The 20668-nt window shown below is 36.4% G+C and overlaps 1 protein-coding gene across 1 annotated transcript; it reads left to right on the top strand.

The window, feature by feature from the left end:
* The first annotated feature begins 6878 nt into the window (after window positions 1–6878).
* Window positions 6879–17910, top strand: LOC139145964 (uncharacterized). The gene is made up of 7 exons (XM_070717414.1): window positions 6879–7241; window positions 11534–11679; window positions 11942–12088; window positions 13981–14103; window positions 14382–14496; window positions 15536–15737; window positions 17617–17910. The coding sequence occupies exons 1-4, from the start codon at window positions 7061–7063 to the stop codon at window positions 14089–14091; spliced, it is 585 nt and encodes a 194-aa protein (XP_070573515.1). The 5' UTR covers window positions 6879–7060; the 3' UTR covers window positions 14092–14103; window positions 14382–14496; window positions 15536–15737; window positions 17617–17910.
* The last annotated feature ends 2758 nt before the right edge of the window (window positions 17911–20668 follow it).

Here is a 20668-nt window from a genome sequence, read left to right as displayed (position 1 = left end):
GACAAATGAATTTTGAGGTGTCACATGAAAGAACCAATTCATCAGCAGCTTGTTCTAAATTATAATACATGTAAGTTGGATGTCAATCACGTTGATTGTCGGTAACAATGTACTAAGTACACTCGAACATCAAGTTGTCTACACAAAATGACAGAATGTGACGAATAGTAAGTTAATTACTGAGTTTATTACTACGATAATTATAAAATAGTTGTATGCTTGACCTTGCATTTACATTGTGTTATATAAAATTACAAGACATGTGGGTACAACAGAACAACAATATATAATAATATACAAAGTACAATGTCATGGTCATAAATATATGGTGGCTTGGTGCAAAAACAGGCTGTACACTTTACAACTTTAAGGTGCACTATCTTCATAGACTTAACTATTCTAATCCCGTTCATATGGGTTTGGAAGTGGGGAAAGGTACAAAATATCCCTTGAAATGACACATACAATTTTTTTGCCAACGAGCACTGGTAAAACTGCTGTTTGCCTTTCTACGTGATCTACAGTAATCAGATGAAAACATGAAATGCGTATTTCGCCATCTGTAAATAATGGCCTACCTGTCGTTATTTTCCTGACAAGAATGAAAGCCATTTCTAAACACTCGCATCCCTGGTTGTCACAGGCACAGTCAGGTTTCAGTAGCACTAAATTTTCAATCCTGTAAAAATATCTGTCATGTCCCTGAAAATAGTGATTGATTCGTTTGGCAGCTCTAGTATACTTAGTTGATGTGAACATCACACCTGACAAAATGAAACGTTTAAAATACTTGACCTCCCTATGTGGTGAGTTAAGCTCTTGGCCAAGAAGTTCTTCAATACATAATCTGTCTACCACACTTAGCCTTTGATAGCACACAGCACCCAATGTTACCAGAGTATCTGAATATCTGTTAAAAGAATTCTTAAAATCTACAAATCCACATGTAAGTTTTTGAAATAGTGGTTTTACAACACTTGTCTCAGAAATGAGTCTGCTTGACCTTCTTGAAAGGTCTCGCCACTTACAGAAAGTGTCACAAATCTGACGAGGAACACATTGTGTACCGTTGAAAAGATTCATCTGTGCACCATTGTTCGATTCGAAGGGGAAAGAAGAAGTCGCCCAGAGTGGACCCCAGTTTCTGACTCTGTCTGTTAAATGCAATAAAATGTGTACATTGAAGGTCATGTTTTCTTTGCCATATAATTGCTCAAACTGAGTAACAAACTTCCTGATCGACCGACCCGCTTGATGAGCCGACTCCTGACTCCCATGTTTATCAAGCAAAGAATGTATGGCAACTAATAAAAACCATGATTCAAATAGACATCTCCTAGTACACCCTTCAGAATTAACAGTGAATAAAACAACAGGAAGGCTCTCCATTCTGAAGCCTTCCAATATTTCCTGCTGTCTAGCCCACGTGGAGTTCCAGTGATCTCATTCGGAGGTTTCTGTTCGGCCAAACGTGCATTTACTTTGCGTTGTTTTGCTGGGGATAAGTACCATGGTTTGTTTTTATTTTCACTTTCTACCCATAACTTCGTTGTTTGTCTAACTACCCCTAACAATACACAATGTAAATAGTCTGGCACAAAGCCTTGGACAAGATCAAATTTTGGCAACAGCATACAAACACTTGGCCCCTTAACACCAAACACTGGCTGACCGTTTTCCACAGCTTGCCTACTACACTGAAAGTATTGGTCATTGTTACGGTTTGGAGGATTAGGAAGATCCTCCTGACTGTATACACGAGCATAACCGTTACCTTTTTGAATGTAATCCCTGGATGGAGACACCAATCACACCCATACTCTCCATTGAACTGTTTACAGTTACGTATAAGAGGTCGAGCCACAGAGTCTGAAGAGCAAACTAGGGTATGAGCACGAGTATTAACAAGATGGTCAAGTTCAGAATTATGCCAGTTGAAGCCTTCTGTTGCCATTTTAACACACTCTTCCACAAAGGGCACCAAAAATGCATCCATTTCTGGTTTGCATTTACAACCAAAGTCCCGGCATAAGAATGTGTTTCTTTTGAATCTTTGGTGGCAACTCTGTCACGATACACTGTATAGCCATACTGAAAAACCAGATGATTTGAATGCTGGTACACCGTCACAGTTCCACAATAAAGTCAAGTCCCCATCTTGCACTGTTCCTTCGCCCTGAAGCTCCCCATGTAAAAATCCACCAGAAAGGGAAGATTCGATCATTTCATTCAATACATTCTGGTTTCCATGAGATCAACAAGTTGATCTTGGAGAGGAAGAACAATGAAAAAATCGCCATTTGCTAAAAGGTCTTGTTCATTTACTGGTTCATCACATTTGCTACACTCAGTCACTTCAATATCTCCCTCTGGACCTAAGTATGACTTACAGTTAGCACAAACAAAGTGTTTCTTGTTTGACAAGCTGGTGTTTTCAAAGTTTTTCTTGAAAATGTATGGAGAAGATGTTGGCAGAGTTCCAGGAGCGACGATGTCTATGATCTGCAGTAAATCTTGCAAAGCATCCCTTGTGAGTCTGTGCCGAAGAACAAATGCTTGAAGAAGCAAAGTAAGTTGTTCTCCTGTGACAGCAGGATCTTCATTGTCAGGTTGACACTGTAAGGATCAAGAAAAATAACATAAGTGAATTGCAAAAAAAATGAAAAATATATTTTTTCTTGAAATTGGTGTGAAGAATGCCTTTTTTGGATTATGATTTAGTATTTTCATACTGCAGTTGTTTGAAGTAAACAACTTAAAGATTATGTTGATGTTATATTTCTAACTCCAACTATCTAAACTTTGTATGAAAAGGGCTGTATAGGTCTACTTGTGTGATTTTTCATTGTAACAGGCCACAATGATTATAAACTCTTTAACTCTTGTTAAGTTCGACAAATAGATTAAACTGTATATTATTCTTTGCATGAATGGCAGTATTTCAAGATTCTGAGACTCAGCATTTGACCAAGTATACTTTGTCGTAAACACACTATTTACGCTTAAACTTTTTGACATGAAAATATATAAACACATTTTGGAGTAAAAAAAAACATGCATATTTTTCAAAGACAACTTTTGAACAAGCAGCCCTTGCAGAGAGCTCCACTGTGTTAAGTAGAGAATAACTATATATGAGACCTGTTGCTAAAGAAGGTGGAAATCATTGGAATTTACAAAAGTTGCCCAAAAGAATGCTGAATTGCTGATTTCAACATAATTTCATTCTATGGCATTTTAATTATATCTAGGTACCTTGATACCAAATATCAAAGTTATAAGACAGGCGGTTTTGATGAAGAAAAATTTGACCAAAAATGATAAGATAGCTTCATAAGTGACCTGACGTCTGATACTACCCCGCTGTGTTATGTAGTGAATAACTATTTGTGACACATTTGCTAAAGAAGGCGGAAATCTTTGATAGCTCATTCCTGGATTGTCTGACCGAAAATGGCAAAAATAGCTGCAAATATACACATTTGAAGATTCCAATATAAGTTTAACACATCATAGTAAGACCTCCCCTATGAAAATGTCATCACAGGTATCAGACAAGCAATTTCCGAGTTACAAAATTTTCATCAAAAATGGCCACAAAAATACAAAATAGCAGATTTCCTCATAATTTAAATATGCATCACATTATGATAACCCCTAGCAACCTGTATATCAAATATCAATGGTATCAGACAAGCACTCTATGGCCTACGTTTATACAAAAGAAAAACATGTCAAATATGCATCGAAACTGTAAAATCATTTTTGCCATGTCTTCCAAAATTATACACAAACCATGATTAGTATTTTCAAACCTATAAAACACCGGAGTAAATGACATACTTTTTTCAATGATAGAAACATCATTGAAACTTACCGTATTGTTGTGCAGGGGAGATTTCTCTCAGGTTGATTGCTGGGCTCATCTGGATGACCAGTAGCATTATCAGTTCCAGGTAGATTGAAATAGGTACCAGTAATGCTGCCATCATTGTTGTCTTGCTCACTGGTGCTGCTGTCATTCTCATTCAAGTCACTTGGGCACCGGTGATCACTGTCACTATCTGAATGACGATGGATGCTGTGGTCAGAAAGACTATCATGTCTGTCACTGAAGTCATCACTGTGATCGCTAACTGGACTGAGTGCATCTTCAAATCTGTCACTGCCATCATCACCTACACCGAAAATGCATTCTGCTCTTCATCAGACTCAATGTCATCATACTGAAAAGACAATTGTACTTGTAATTAGCACATATATGTGTGAGAAAAATCTTTATTACAAGCATGCAGTGACAAGCAAATACAACAAACTCCACAGAGGGATTTCAATGAACATATTAATTAATAGGTAATTTTGTGTTATAATAAATACTTTAAAGCAAGATTAACAAATATATAATTTCAAGGGGAACTGCTTGTAAATGATCATTTTATAAGAATACAAAACAGGTAAACAATTCATGCATATCTGAATAAGTACCTTTGTGTTTATTTGTTGTATAAGGTCAGCTAGCCTTTGAATGTATGTATATAACAATTTAGTAAACAAAATAATACAATCTTGAGGTATAAGAAAACAACTGTTTCCTATAGCAGGTGCCCCAGAAACAGGGTAGGTTGGTCTATATTTTTTTCTTTCTTATATGTGAAAATCAAGTCAAACAGGAAAAATCCTGCAAAATCATATGATTTTATAAAATGCAAAATAATGGGTCACAAGGTTTGAAAATAGGGTTTTGGGCTACCGAAACATACAGAATTTGGCTCTACATTCACCCCACCCCCACTGCCCTCCCCCAGTCTTTATTACAACCTCATCAGTTAAAGTGCCACTGAAAATTTGTCCTCAATCATTCTGCCTTTAGTTAGAGTTTACAGGTGGTATTGGGTTCAATCAGATTAATTTGGGATGCACAAGTAAAATTAACTCCTCAGTAGAGTGTAACCACAACTTCATTGCTTTAATGGCAAGCATGACGTCATCACCTTGTAAATTATCAGCGTATTGCCAAGCATTTTAGAACAGACACAGATCGTGTATTACTGACATCTTGCCTTTAAAGCCGCACTTTTCAATCCCAGTTTCTCGGATTAGTAGAGTTCTCCTCCAGTCAAACGCTTGGCCAGTACGATGTTTGATTTCTATAACATTGATTACACAAACTGATCTCAACCTTTTGTCACATTTTGCTCATCCTGCAAACTAGAGTTTATACAAGCTTTTGATTGACGGTCGGTTCAAATTGCCAACGGTCATTGATTCCCCAACACAAATGCTTGAATTTCCTAAAAAATTGTCTTCCAGTCACTTTAGACTTTGAATATAACCACAGAGTTCGATCGGCAACAACTTTACGCTGACCGCTTGGCAGTCTGCCTGTGTTTTTGTGGTCAGGGAAAACTAAAAAGTTGCATTTTCTGGAGAGTGTGCCTGCGTGTTGCCTGTTTTATGTCCACTTACACTAACAGGGAGGCTCCGCCTTTAATTTGCCATGACACCTTACACACCCATGAATTTTGACAGTATGAGGAAATCTTTGACAGCCCACTTCAGGTCAGCCAGACCAAAATGGTAAAAATAGTTGCAAAAAAAGTACATTTTTGTGAAACAAATTTTTTACCTAAATGGCGAAAATTGCCCCAAAAATACAAAATTGCAGATTTTGTCATAATTTCAATAAATATCATTTAGTTCATCTATCGGAACCTGTATGCCAAATTTCAAAGCTATCAGACCAGTACTTTTGAGAAACATTTTTTGACCAAAAATGGCAAAAATTGCCCCAAAAATACTATATTACAGATTTCATCAGAAATTCGATATATTACTTAGTTCATCAATAAAACCTATATACCAAATTTCAAAGCTATCTGACCAGTACTTTTTGAGAAACACATTTTTTGACTGAAAATGGCAAAAAGTGCCTTAAAAATGCAAATTTGCATATTTCTGCACAATTTGAACAAATCTGAAAGAGATCATCCCTAGGGATCTATGTACAAATATCAAAGCTATCTGACTGGTGGTTTTGAAGATATAAACATTTTTTTTTACCAAAAATGACAAAATTGCCTTAAAAATTCAATATGCAAATTTCACCACGATTTGAACAAATCTGACTGAAGTCCCCCTAAGTAAACTGCATATCAAATTTCAAAGCAATCGGACGAGCGGTTTCAGAGAAGATTTTTTTACCAAAAACAGAAAAAAATGCCCCAAAAATACAAATATGCAAATTTGATCTGGACGGACTAACAGACACACACGGACGACATGTAAATGAGATGCAAATTAACTGATTCACCTTATATACGATAAGCTCTCTTTGGTATACCAAATGAGAGCTAATAAAAAACACTTACCATCTGATTTAACTCATTTTCACGACGCCAGCGTTTGCAATGTCTTCTTTGGAACACTGACTTCAGCGTCTCGGAGATACCTTTTGTACGGTCCTCGCGATCGCGTGGGCCGTGAACTTGAAGGCGATCTCGAGCTTGGCATCGCGTGTAATGGTACAAAATGCTCGATCAGAATGAGATCATTCGACAACAAAATAAGCTAAGGTTGCTGCAGAGTTCTTCCTGATGCGACAGCCAGTAGGAGTTAGAATGCGATCATTTTTACCACAAAATAAGGTGAGATAACCGCAAAGTTCGCTGACGAGACGATACGGCTACAAACAGCTGACTCGTTATCGATGAATAATTATGTGTCTTCGTGAAGGACTTCGGCTACGTTCGACAATTTCCGTAAATTAAACGAAGTCAAATTTATCATAATTTCAACAAATCTGTCGTTATCATCGACTTCTGGAAGCCACTTTCCATAGCAAATGAATATTCTTGACGACTGGTTTATAACTAAAGTAAAATAAACAACATTTATGTATAGCTTTTCGAAATCCGAGGGTATAATAACCCATCATGCCTTGCACCAATGTTTACGGAAGTAATTTACATTTTGATACAACTCGTACCGGCAGCATAGCAGTTTCTCTCGCGTCCGCTCATCTCAAGACAAATCTTCGTTTTCTCCCGCAAATTCAGTCACCATGAAGTACGCTCTCTTTGATTTTGTTGAGGATTGTTCAGTAGAGGTAGGCGAAAGTGCATGGATTGAAGATTTAGAAGACTGCGATGACTTCGACTTCGACGAAGAGTGTATCGTTGCTTGGCCCACTAAGAAAGGGGGCAGATCAACAAGATACGGCGCTAAAGTCATCAAATTCAGTGGTGAGTACTCAAAGAATGCAATGTTTTCTTATGGTTCAGAACAAACGAACTCTGTGATAATCGTGAAGCGCCCGTCATCAGATTTTTCATTTTTGCGATCAAGCTTGGTTCTGCCGTGCCAAGAATGCCCTGCCAAGAACGTTTTTTCGAGTGACTCGAAGCTAATATCAAACATAAACAAAGGGTCTCAGAGCTAATCAAACACAGTATCAAAGCCCCGTCGTGTTTCTTTTGTTACTATCCCTTACAAAAATGAGGTCCTGGCAGGAGAGCGGCAGGAAAGCTGCAGGAAAGCTGCAGGAGAGCGACAGGACTGTTCTGGGACTAAAGCTGCAGAGTTCCAGGGCAGATTTCTGGCCCACAGAATCTGCCCCGCTAGCTGGGCAGATCACTTTGTTACAAATCTGTCCGGCAGAGCGGCAGCAAATTACTTGAATGGTGCAGCATCTCTGCAGGAACATTAGTGGCCTAATAATTGTGGCTGATCAGATATATCTAACAACAAATCTGTCCCGTAGAGCGACAGAAAATGATAGGAGTGGAGCAGTATCTCTGCACTTAATGTATTTTGACTATCAGACCATGGAGGTAGCAGAGGACAGATCGACTTACATGTGTTCATAGTTGCACAGAGGCGATCAGTATTAAAGCTTAATATTTGCTGCGGTATTGTCTATCACAAATATAAAAAAATAAAATAAAAATAAATGAAGTTTGCAGATGGTAGACATAAGCCCAAGCGATGTATGAACGAGAGCGTGGGTTTGCAGTGCTAATAGTTTATTCACAGTGTGATAATTAATAGACAGTAAAAGCTGATATGATGTGATTGAGGCGATCGAGCTACAAACTGCTAAAAAGGGTATTCTGATGATTAACAATGCTGTTTCATGAGTACACTATAGCTATAGGCAGCCACAAAAGATTCCTATGAAAATGTTTTCTTTGCCCATCAGGTTACTTTTTGAGCCAATGATGAATTAATCCGTAAGAAAATTCAAAATTAAATTCATGGCAGCAACGAAAATCTCTAGAAAATCGGCCGTAGTCCACGAAGGAAATAATAATTGATAACAATAACATTTCATTGCTTGCTTTTTATTATAGGATTTACATCACGTCTGTGACAATGTTTGACCTTACAAATTATCTCATCGACAATTATTTCCAAAAACATCATTTTTACTTTGATCAGTGCAGTTACTAAATCGCCGACTTTTGAAGTTTTTAAGACAAGGGAATAAATCTTGTAAATCCATTTTCATTATTGTTATTGTGTTCTCAACCCATGGATGCATGTCCGTGCACGTAATACGTGTAACCTCAACTCTCCAGAGAAACACACGCGAACACAAGTTTACACAGTTGAACTGATGCGTTGGTTTTCGTATCTCACTCTGTCGCAAAGAATACAATTTTCATTGAAACTTGGGTCCCGTAAAACCGAAAAGGCACACTATAGATTTACGGTAGTAGTACCTTTGTACGATACACAGTTGTAACTTGTAGCACGGCGGCATATGGGAATGCGTAGGGTTTCGCCACTATATTCCTGCTATATTCTGACATCGTGTCGCGACTTAGTCATGGCCACAGGAGCTCTCAATGTACTGTTGCTTGGATAGTCGATCAAACTCTCTAGGTTTTTTCAATGAACTTTCCGTCAGTGTACTTTTTAAACGCTTTTGAAGTCCGCTGTACTTCATGCTAGTTACACTGCAGCGATCGCGAGGACTTTGTACCGGAAGTATTGGTATCACGCATGATGACATCATAGATCATGTGAAGACTTCGTTATGATTGGTCAGATTGGTAAAACAATCAAAGGTCAAATCTCAGCGGCAATTTTTGGACAGTTACGACCTTTGAATTACTGAGTAAATTGTCGCTGATTTTTCCCTATAAGTTTGACAAAATTTCGCGTAAATTTGCTGTTTGACATCGTCGTGACGACTTCATACACGCTAACTATGTATGTAAAACCTATAGGCAATGTTTACGACGCGTAAAAAAGTCATCGTCGTCATGATCAGCTTGTGGAGATCGATCGGCTCGTCGATTTGAACAATGATCACCATAACATCCCCGTGGATCTAGGCGATCGTTTAAACTTCGGTAAGTACATTTTCGATTTGCCTTCTCTGCGACGTGAAGACGTAGTTTTTACTGTTTTTGTTCGGCGCAATTCTCGAGTAATACTGTTCAATTGTATGAATTCTAATAAATTGGTATAACTCGTGAGGTTGAACGTAGAGTGTACAACGATAGAGGGACCGTGGTACAGTGTACACAAAAAAATGGAGTACATGCCGATACTATTATCGACAATAATATACTTCTCTCTTGCACTGGCAAAGGTAAAACTTTTGCTCATGTATACAAATTTCCCTCAATGTACGATATAAAAGGACAGATTCTGATATAAAACAAAGAAAGAACAATACATGTAGGAATTGTTGGATACGAATTAAGTTCTCAAACTCTTGACCGAGTCTGGTACCTGCTACATGTATTCCAAAACGTACTTCTCTATGACATCAATATACATCTGTCTGCTTATAAGATCATTCTGAACGTGTGCCCTTAAAATTGAAGTTTATTTTAAAATTTTTATTAACGTATTTTGACATTTGTTTATATGTAACCTGTAGATATTTTGCTGGCATATTGTAAGGGGAATCAGTAATTAATTTACAATATTTCATAACAATATTCATTGAAGTTCTACCGGGTACATGAACTCTTACATCACAAAATATGCATACAATATTCTATTGCATTTAATGCTGCAACCTTTTGATAAGCAACTTAGATATAAGCTCAGTACAAAGACCTACCTTTTTTCTAACTATGTTTCAATTTGGCTTTAGAAAGTTCATGTAGGTATGCAATGAAGCGTACTCAAACCAAGCGAGTTTTGCAAATTGCATGGTGAAGTCTACAATCTTAACGGAATAACTGCAGGGGATAAATCATCTGCAAATTAAATTTTGTTTTATGCCAATGATTCTACTACTTTCCTAGTTTGAAGCAAATTGCAAGTTGAACAGATTGATACTAGACTACTGCTATAAATCACATTTTGTCATTCACAAGTTGAGGGAACATTTTCTTTATTTTATGAATACATGCAAATTTCACAGTCTTCAATGTTTGATGGCTGTTGAACGATTCAAAATTTTCAACTCCAACGAGGATTCTAACTTGCATACATAATTTTGTCATAAGTTTGATAAACTTTATATCTGACTTGAACTTTTTTATATTTTTTTCCAGCTTACACATAGGACAACTTCAAGATGACAAGTCAAGCAATAACCAAAGCTGTAACAGACAAGTACAAGTCTTTCAGAATAATCCGTCGTTGTGACAATATGAAGTTAAGGACTTTACGGACACTTGAACATTTTTTATATCGGTCATGTTGATTGGCTTTAAAATATGGTGGATTAAATTTTATTCCTACCAAATTTTTAGCCCTTGCATTCTTTTGGGGGGGGGGCAGCAGAGTGGTGTAGGTTGTGAGATGATGGCTTGGTAATGGCTGATTTTCAGCAGCAGTGATAAGTTTCAGGTTGTTGGAGTAAATGTTAGTCAGATTGCAGAAGGTAGGTTGATTTTTGTATGGCAGAGCAGCAGCTAGCCTGCCTGGCAGAGCAGTAGCTAGCCTGCCTGGCAGAGCAGCAGCTAATCTGCCCAGCAGAGCGGCAGCTAACCTGCCCGGCAGAGCTACAGCTAACCCGCCCGGCAGAGCGACACCTAACCAGCCCGGCAGAGCGGCAGCTATAACCGTCCAGCAGAGCGACAGCTAACCTGTCCTGCAGAGAGACATTAATCTTTCCGGGAGGGATCCAGCAAACCTAATTTGAATAGCAATGCCACGCTCTCCCGGAAAGATGGTCCTGGAGAGCTCCTGGACCACTGTGGGACCTTTTCTGGAGAGCTCCCGAAAATCTTGTCGGGAAGGCTAAAATTTTCATAAGGGATCAAGTGTCACTCTATTGTTATTCATGTGCAGATACAGAAATGTGGATTAAACAACACTGCACAAAACCTATCACTAATGATAAACATCATACTATATGGAATTGTCTTGATTTGAAGCAAAGTGATCAAAGAACAGGACATGCTGAATATTTGAATGTAGGAATACTTTGTTTATGAGCAGTTGTAATAGTACACCACGGATGTACACTCTATTCGGTCTGGTAGCAATGTCTTATTGTGTTTACAGTATAAAGATCACACTTCTGTTCAATTCATCGTTTTTCCCCATTTCATGAAATTCTTAGATGACAGAACGGAACTTGTTCGACTAGCAAATTTGTACACAAAGAAAGGTGAAGACACTGATCTGAGAACACCAGAGTTGGGCAGAGGCAAGAGAGAGAAAAGAGCAAGACGATTGTCAAGTGACAGTGAAGATGATGAAGAGGAGGTAAGTGTTTAGGATAATCTGAGATAGATACTGAAGGAGCCCGCTATATCATCTATATGACATCATCTTGTTCACTCCTCCCCAAAGAATGTTGCATTAACCTGTATTTTCCACAGATAACAGTTGAAGCATATTGTGGCTGATAATGTTTTGCAGTTTTTTTATGCAAATAATTCCTCATTATGAGAAAAGTAACTTGTAAATCAAATAAACTGTCTTGCTTCATCAAGTAGTAATGCATCACAACTTAAATTTCTTTCAGACTGTTGTTAATACCAAGAGCCAGAAAAGAAGAAAACAAGTACAGAAGAAAGCATCAGCTCAGCTACTTGACAGAATTCAAAAAGAAAAGAAAACATCACATTTGCAGAAGCGAGTAGATTCTGATTTGGGCTCCCTTGGTTGCACTGTAAGTATGTCTTGTCATAAATCAAAGTATGTCTGGTACAAAGTTGGATGTAACCTGCTTTTCACACATTCGTATCCACACACTCTATTAAATATCTTTACTGTTTAACCCTTTGAGCGCTGCAATTTTTCCCACCAAAATTATAGTGTGCAAAATGTTACCAAATTTTTTATTTTTCTATAATTTTTGACAAATTTGGACCAAATGAACATCACATTTTTTTACTTCAGATTTTTATCAAAATTTCAGGAAAAATTGACAGGTTCATATTTTAATATAGGCAACAAAAATTGACTTTGGTGCTGAAAGGTTAAATCATTTATAGTTGTGACTGAGAATTTGTTATTGTTGTCAGTGTTTCATTGCAAGGCTGTGTACAATGCACATGTATCTGAGAGAGTATACATGCATACTGAATTTTTATATTATTGTGACAGCCTCAGAGCAAATCTTCTACTTCTTAGAGCTCATATAAATTCCTGGTATCTTGTGCTAAAATAGAAACTTAAACTTTTCCCCTGAAGTTCATATTAGGATGACAGACATTTTGGATTTCAAATACTGTACTGTGATTTCACTAGAATTTTTTAGCTGAAAACAGATTTTCAATATTTCACTGTGATCTTATTTTCACTTCATCTGATCTGACTACATGCATGCAAACGATATAAAATTAAAATTTTTGCTTGCATTTCATTTTATCTGAAAAAAAGCTCCTGTGAAAATAGCAAAAATTATATACAGCACATAAAGGAGAAGTTTTTCTATTTTTGGTAAAAAAATTCGAAAATCCCCATTTTATAATCCCCGTGTCTGATTACTTTTGTATGCAAGCTCCTAGGTTGTCCTGACTTGGCTTTGTTGAAATATGGATAAAACTATCATACTTGTACATTTTGAGTAAATTCAAAGAAAAAGTTTGTCTGAGTGGTAAAGCTATGGTAAAATGTTAGTAACTCAGGCGAAGTGCCTCACAAACGATGAACATGCCAGTAGTTGCACCTGGAACAGGTGTACATGCAAAAAGATCACTGGTTGGACGTTTTCCATCCAAACAAAATTAATCTACAGCATATTCAGAAATGGTATTTGATATCTATGATGTCCAGTGTTCATCAGTATTCCCCTAACTGAAAAAAAACTAGCCAATATCTTATCAGGATTATCTTAAATGTCAAGGATAAGCCATATCATATAGGCCACAAGGTTTCTTGTTATTCTTGAGTGTGTATGAAAATGATTTAAAAACCTTCCTTTCAGAGGTTGATTTAAGGTAGAATGCGCCCTGTTGACATATATTCAGACTCTCAAACTTTTATAATTCTGTTCTGATCTATCACTTGTGGGGTTCATTTTAAAGTTCTTTGAGAAAGCATACTTTGCACTGTCTTAATTTGCAAAATCAGGAATTTTATTTTACCACACAGTTACACAGGTGTGGTGGCCATTTTGAATTTCAGACTGGTAAAAATTTGTTTATTATTTCTCTAAAAAGCCAAAATTTGCACTATCATAAGTGACCCCCATTTTTAGTCATAATTTTGAAAGAGGACAGTTGGCTTCGGGAACGTTTGAGCAAAAGTTTAAGTGTTTCATTTCAAGGCACATACTACCATAATTGGGGCAAAGGTTTAAGCCTTTCAAAAGCAAGGCATATACATTGTATAAGGGTGGGGATCACAAGGAAATACACATGACATAAAAACATCAAATTTGAAATTTCAGGATTAGTTCTTTTGTTACGATGGCTAGTCATTATAAACATAAATGTATTCACTTTAATGTTAGGCTGTGTGTAGCATTAAAGACTGTGCTGATGAGCTTTCATTGAAGCACAGAAAATTAAGTGAAGCCATTTCATGTGACAGTAATGTTATATATTATGTTTCTAGGTCCTTTCAAGACCATCTGATTCATCATCAGATGACAACAGTGAAAATAGGCTGCTGAGAAAGAAAGTTAAAAACTTGGAAGAAGAAAATGCGGCATTAAGAATTCCCTAAAGATTTTCAAAGGTAGGTGTACAACCGTAGTTATGTCTTGCCCCATAACATTTACCCCTCCCCAACAAAGAACAGATAGCATAGCAAGCCCTTCTAACATTAATATTTTTTATTCTTCTTAGGTCCTCAAAAGAAAGCTATGAATGTATTCATGCAGAAATGTATTCACCTTAAATTGTTCTGTCATTTCATTGATATTTTATTCACTTACACTTTAGGTACATATCGCATTAACACAGTCAATCCATCCCATGCATAGTAATCCCGACTTTTTTTAATCTTGCTTTAAGGTTTACCAGGCTTCCTGAAAAAAATGCAGGAGCTCACGGATAATGTACCAAACAACAATGAATTTCTTCAGTAAGGAGCAGTAGTCCGTCGAGCGATGAAAGAAGACCTGAAGAGGTAATATCTCTTTCCTAATGATTGTTCTCCATTTCATTGATAATGTAATCAAATGTTGCTTCAGTTGATTGCATCATTTGACGACATACTGATTGCAGATCACACATTTCTTAGCTCTTTTTCTTTCTCTCGGGAATTATCCATGTCATTGCAACAGAATAGTAGCCGTTGCAACTGTATCTAACTGGAACCATCTGCCAAAATTGCCATTATGCTGTAAAATGTTTATCTCAGCCATAGTACCAAGTATATTTTGATCATTTGAGGGGATTGTACAGTCTCCCAGTTACTCAAAGCTTATCAAGTATTTGTTCATTAGCTTGACAACTTCATCAATTGCCAACATTTGGATGCAATTATCCTCCATGAGCGCAATATTCCATTCAAGTTTAACTTTCAAATAATTAACAAGGTGAACCAAATGTTGCCATCAAGATGGGTATATAATATGCTGAAAACTTAAATATTTCATGAAATGTTTCTTCAAAACTACTTGTCAAATTTGACAACATGATCTTTGAATGAAAATGAAATAGCAGTGCATTAAAAATTTTGTTCTCATTATGCGTCAAAAGACCTCAAAATCACTTGTCCTCTTGCTGTGACCTTTAGTAAACATGTCCCTTGGTAAAAAGATGTTTGCGATACTTGTTGAATTGTACATTTGTGAATATTTATACCTTTTTCAAGTATGCCCATCTAATGTACTGGTCCAATAGGCTTTATATTTGGTAATGTGGTTTCGACGAATGATTTACATGTAATGGCTATATCAGCGAATTGCTTGTCACAATGAAAATTCAAAGTTTGTCTAAGCATTATCATTTTTTAATATTTTAGTCAATGAATATCATAGTGAAGCAAAGGCAACTTTTCTCATTGTCCCACTCTTTGTCTTACAGAATCATAGTTGTTTTACTACTCAATGATGAGCAAATCTTAAATTGGACCCATATTAAGGCTAGGTTTTGATAACATAAAGCTGAACAAATTTAGTTTGATAAATCTTTACATTCACTCTGTTTTATGGTCTTGTCAGATATCCACACAGATCATCTCAGAACGTCAAATTGTCAGATGCAATAAGACCAGTAGTAAGAAGTATACATACGATCTCATGACAGCAGTCTTTGGCAAAGAAGTAATGAGGACACACTCGTACAGTGGCAGGAAGTGCAACGCCATATCTGGGAGTATTGCGAAGCCTGTTCTAGATGCAGACAAAGTTAATGCAATAAAAGGTAAGTAGTTTGTTAATAAACTGCAAGTTTCCAGAATTTATATGGCATGTATTTGTATTTATGCATCAGATAAAGTGCAGAGATAAGCAAAACTGTTTAAAACTGCATCAGCCCGGAGAAGCCCTGTGACACATGTAGCTCAAAGTATAATAATAGCTCAAAAATAATAAAATGAATCTCATGTTGAAACAGATAATAACATGTAATACTGGTAAATTGTTGGCGCATATATGTGAAAATAACCATGCCATATTTGCGATATAGCACTGCTTGATCACACATGAGCTGTAGGCTGGAGCAAAAAATCCCCTCTTGATGTTTCATGCCAGAATTTCATTATGCTGTTGTGATATATTAGCAATAAAACACCTCAGCAATGGGAATACTACTTGAGTTTGACCAGTTAACTCCATATGTGCACATATGTTATGAACTACTCAAAATCTCAGTGTATATACAGTTGCTGAGTATGGTTGTATTGTGACTAATTCTCCCTTCAAATTAAAAAAATGTGTCATCATACATAGAAAGACAAACTGGATCATAGAAGCTTTGGCAAAATTTATTTACGCAACAATCTATGCCTTTCTGGACCAAAATGGATACAGTGGTTTGCTTTGAAGCACTGGCATTACACAAACTAGACATATTGTGTAAATTGAGGTGTTGCCACTGCTGTCAGGTGTAATTATCAGCCGAGCAGTAATTCCAGTCGATCACAGAGAAATCAACTCTGCCAAAGATGAAACATTGTCTTGAAAGAGATCAGATGTAGTCAAAACAACAACACTTGAAAGCAAGTGATATAACTTGGACAGTGCATGGATATATGTGTTGGTGTTGTTTTGACTACGTTTGACCTCCTGCTAGACAGTGTTTCAAGTTTGGCAGAGTTGATTCCTTTATGATCGACTCATATTGCCGCTTAGCTGATACTTGCATCTGACAATGTTGCCAACATCACTATTTAGACAATGTCTAGTTCGTCAAATGCCAATGCATAAATGCAAACCACTGTAAAAGCCAGGTTTACATGATATAATGTAAGAGGCATAGCCCAAGAACATTTTGGAATGAAAGATGGATTCAATCTATTATAGGCCAGAAGGGGGTATATAATTGCCATTATTTTATAGTTTTATGCTATACTACGGAAATAGTAGAGGTAAACATATTATGTCACAATGTTGGATATTTTATCAGTAATATTTTTTGGATGGGGTGGTTGCATAAAAAAATTCACTGGTATTGACTAAGCTGTAATGTCATATCTCATAATGGTGGATATTTTCACGATCAGTCCCAGGTGATTAAAAGTACAGATGATTAGAAAATATACACAATAATGAGGATTGTCAATGCTATCATTTGGCAGAAAAATATTCTCCTTATTCTTTTAATCATTCAATTTTATGGCCAGGCGTTGTATTGTTCATCATACGTATCACCCTACAAAGTAAAATGACTAAAATCGAGAAGAAGACATACACTCTAAAATTGTTTCAGAGTATTAGTTTGAAAAAACCCATTTATATTGTATATGTGGTTCTACTCATCTTACAATCTGCCTTTCAATTCATGTACGGATCTTTTCACATGTTCAAAGTTTCCACAATTTACCTTTTGTATGGGGTCAATATAATAGAACTTTTGTAATAATTGTAAAGGTATAGCATGGAATGAGATATGTTCTTAACAGCAATTATATCTTCAAAGACAAGGAAAAATTTTTGCAGATGATAAAAGATAAACACAATATAGAGGTTAGGGTTGTCTGTATTCATGAGTGCCATTCAAATAAATTATATTTTTACTTTACCCCAACATACCTTATAGCACTTTATTGATCTAAGTATATTTTTTACTTATTTTCTTGCAGATTTGGTCTGTCAAAAGTTCAGCCGCGCAGACAGCGAAGTTATTGGCCACATCAAGAACAAGCTATATGCAGAAGCTAAAAGCAGACTACCAGTACCAGAGCCAACCAGTCAGCAGTAGCAGATCCACTTCTTTTAACCAATTTTCTCACTAATTTATTGTGTTGAATTTTCTTTTAAGAACTTTTTAAGAACTTCGACTTCCTTTCATGAATTTCCATACTAATATATTGTATTGAATTTTCTTTTATTAATTTAAGATGTCTTAATTTTCATTAAATATCTCATGAAGTTTATTTATTTTTGTTTGTGATTTTTATACAATGTGTGGGTGCTGTTAAGAAAGTTGAGTTGTTGGAATATGTGTATGTACATGTTTGAAGCTTTTTACAAATTTGATAATAGTATGGAGAAAATCAATTGAACTGCAATGGAAAATCAACAGAAATTCTACAAATTGCAATTTAAAATCAACAGAAATTCTACAAATTGCAAAGGAAAATCAACAGATATTCTACAAACTGCAATGGAAAATCAACAGAAATTCTATAAACTGTATGGAAATTCTACAGAAATTCTATACATAGCAGTATATATTCTTTGCCATTTTGCAGAATGTAAATGGAATGGTAATGGAAATTCTGCGAAATTCTACAGAATGGAATTTAATTTTAATTGAAATTCTATTGAAAGAGGGGGCAAAAACTCCATTGAACTCCATATGGTGCCATTGAATTTCAATTGAATTTCTGTAGATATTCTGTATCATTTTTATGTTGTTGTCACCTAAATTTCTATTGAATTTCTGTAGAGGTCTGTATATTTTTTTCGTAAGGGAGATGTCTTCATGTTAGCCGTGAGCTGTGCACATCAATTACAAGGCCAGCTGATATTACATCAAACCAGCAAAAATGGTCAGATAATACACATCAACAAGGTAGTAGAGGCGTTGGGAGACAGAACTGCAGAAGCTCTTGTTGGTCTTCATGTATTCTCAGGTTGTGACAGTGTAAGTGCTTTCAAAGGCAAGGGCAAGAAGAAGATGGCAAATATGTTGCTGGCCAATGATAACTATACAAGTACATTCCAACAACTTGGGGCAGCATGGATACTTTCTGATGAACTGTTCACACAAATAGAATCATTTGTGTGTGATGTGTATGGCCAAATTAAGTGCAGTGATGTAAATGAAGCAAGATACAATTGCTTTCGTCTTGGTTCACAAAATGATGGTGCCCTCCCTCCTAACAGAGATAGTCTGAAATTGCATACACAGCGTGCAAACTACCAAACAGCAATCTACAGGCGATGTTTGCAGGCCAAAATGGATGCACCAAGCCCACATGGACATGGATGGATAGTGCAAGACTCAGATGTATCAATCCAGTGGATGGCACTTCCCCCTGCACCAGATTCTGTCATCAATTTTGTAAGCTGTAAATGCAAAAAGTCTGGATGCTCGTCAAGATGTTCTTGTAGAGAGGTGGACCTGCTATGCACAGAGTTATGTCAATGTGTTTCATGTTCAAACTCACAGAACGATGAGGAAAGTGAACCAGGAGATGACAGCGCTTCAGACATTGACAGTGACAATGAATGAACTGATAGATGCCTTGAAAAATAAAACCACATTTGATATTAATTTTGCTGTCTCAATTAATGTAAACTGATTACATGGTTAAATTCTATGGTCATTATCTGGCAAGTGAAAAGGAAATGAATTGTCATAAGAAAAAGTAATGAGCATTTCATGTTTTTTGCACGGGAAAAGAACTGATTTTTAGTTCTGTAGACCCGGTACGGAACTCCAGCAATGAACATCACATAGAATGCATTGGCATGACCATCTTAATTGTGAAAGAAAAATCAATTTTTGGTCAAAACTACATGTTTATGTGTAAAATTCTGAAAAGAAAATCACCTGCCAACAATTTTAAATAGACAATTCAAATATCTCTTTCAGTTACATTGTACACAATACATTGGCACATATATCTTAATTTTGGGGTAAAAACCTATAAATAAATACTTTTTGGTACAATATTCTAAATTGTGTTGTCTAGATTTACATTGCCAGTGAGTAGATTTGATATTGCAGTGTAAAATATTGGTGATTGAGATAAAGGCAATGCACCTGTGCTGATATCTACAATTTGGGGAAAAAACACTGAAATTTCAAGTTATTGGTAAAAATTCTGATTTCTTGTCAATATTTCAAATTTCCAAGAATTTTTTGTTAATATCCAGTAAACAACATTCAGAAAAAAATAAATACATGTGAAGGATAACACACTTGCATGGATCTCCCTTGTTTTAGAGAAAATATGTGAAAAAGCATATTTTTTGGTCAAAAATCTCCCTTGTGACCGTATTCTATTGGGTTAAGTATCTTTTTCCTTTATATACACACTATTAACAAATATTTGAAGCTCATACCAAGTATCTCAAAGACCCTATGCAACGAAATGCTATTTCTAGAGCCCTTTTCAGGGTGTGGCCCACAGACTATAAACATGGTTATACTAAATAATTATCAACATAAGTGCAATGCCATATCAATAATGGTTGGGTAATTCCTGAAATATAAGCCTGATTTAAAATGAGTGATTAAGTTACAAGCCACATCCATAAAAATCAAATAAAGTGGCAACTGGCATCCTTCCAATGATAATATGACAGAACTCCATGACCTTGCCTTGACGTTTGTGTGGTACGGAAGTTATTTTCACGAGTGATGCGGTGTATCCTGCGGCCGTATTTTCACGAGCGAAGCGAGTGAAAATACAGCAAGGATACACCGCATCACGAGTGAAAATAACTTCCGTACCACACAAACGTCAAGGCAAGGTCATGGAGTTCTGTTATTATTACATATGTTCCCAAATTACAAACGTTGGTAACTTCGTTGAACAAGTGAATTCTTGGGGGTCGGCGGATGGATATTACTTAACCAATAGAGTTATTCGCCCCTCAGCTGGTACACTCAAACAACCTCACTCACACACACACACACACACATGACACTGCAAAATTCCTTGAAAAGTGCCACTTCGC

The sequence above is a fragment of the Ptychodera flava genome, chromosome 12, assembly GCF_041260155.1.
Source record: "Ptychodera flava strain L36383 chromosome 12, AS_Pfla_20210202, whole genome shotgun sequence".
Taxonomy (NCBI): Eukaryota; Metazoa; Hemichordata; class Enteropneusta; family Ptychoderidae; genus Ptychodera; species Ptychodera flava.
This window is presented reverse-complemented; position numbering and strand designations above follow the sequence as displayed.

Coding starts and splice junctions, on each gene's coding strand:
- LOC139145964 (XM_070717414.1), top strand. CDS start 7,061: ATGAAGTACGCTCTCTTTGATTTTGTTGAGGATTGTTCAGTAGAGGTA. Junction 7,242..11,533: donor TAAAGTCATCAAATTCAGTG/GTGAGTACTCAA, acceptor TGAAATTCTTAG/ATGACAGAACGGAACTTGTT. Junction 12,089..13,980: donor TGGGCTCCCTTGGTTGCACT/GTAAGTATGTCT, acceptor TTATGTTTCTAG/GTCCTTTCAAGACCATCTGA.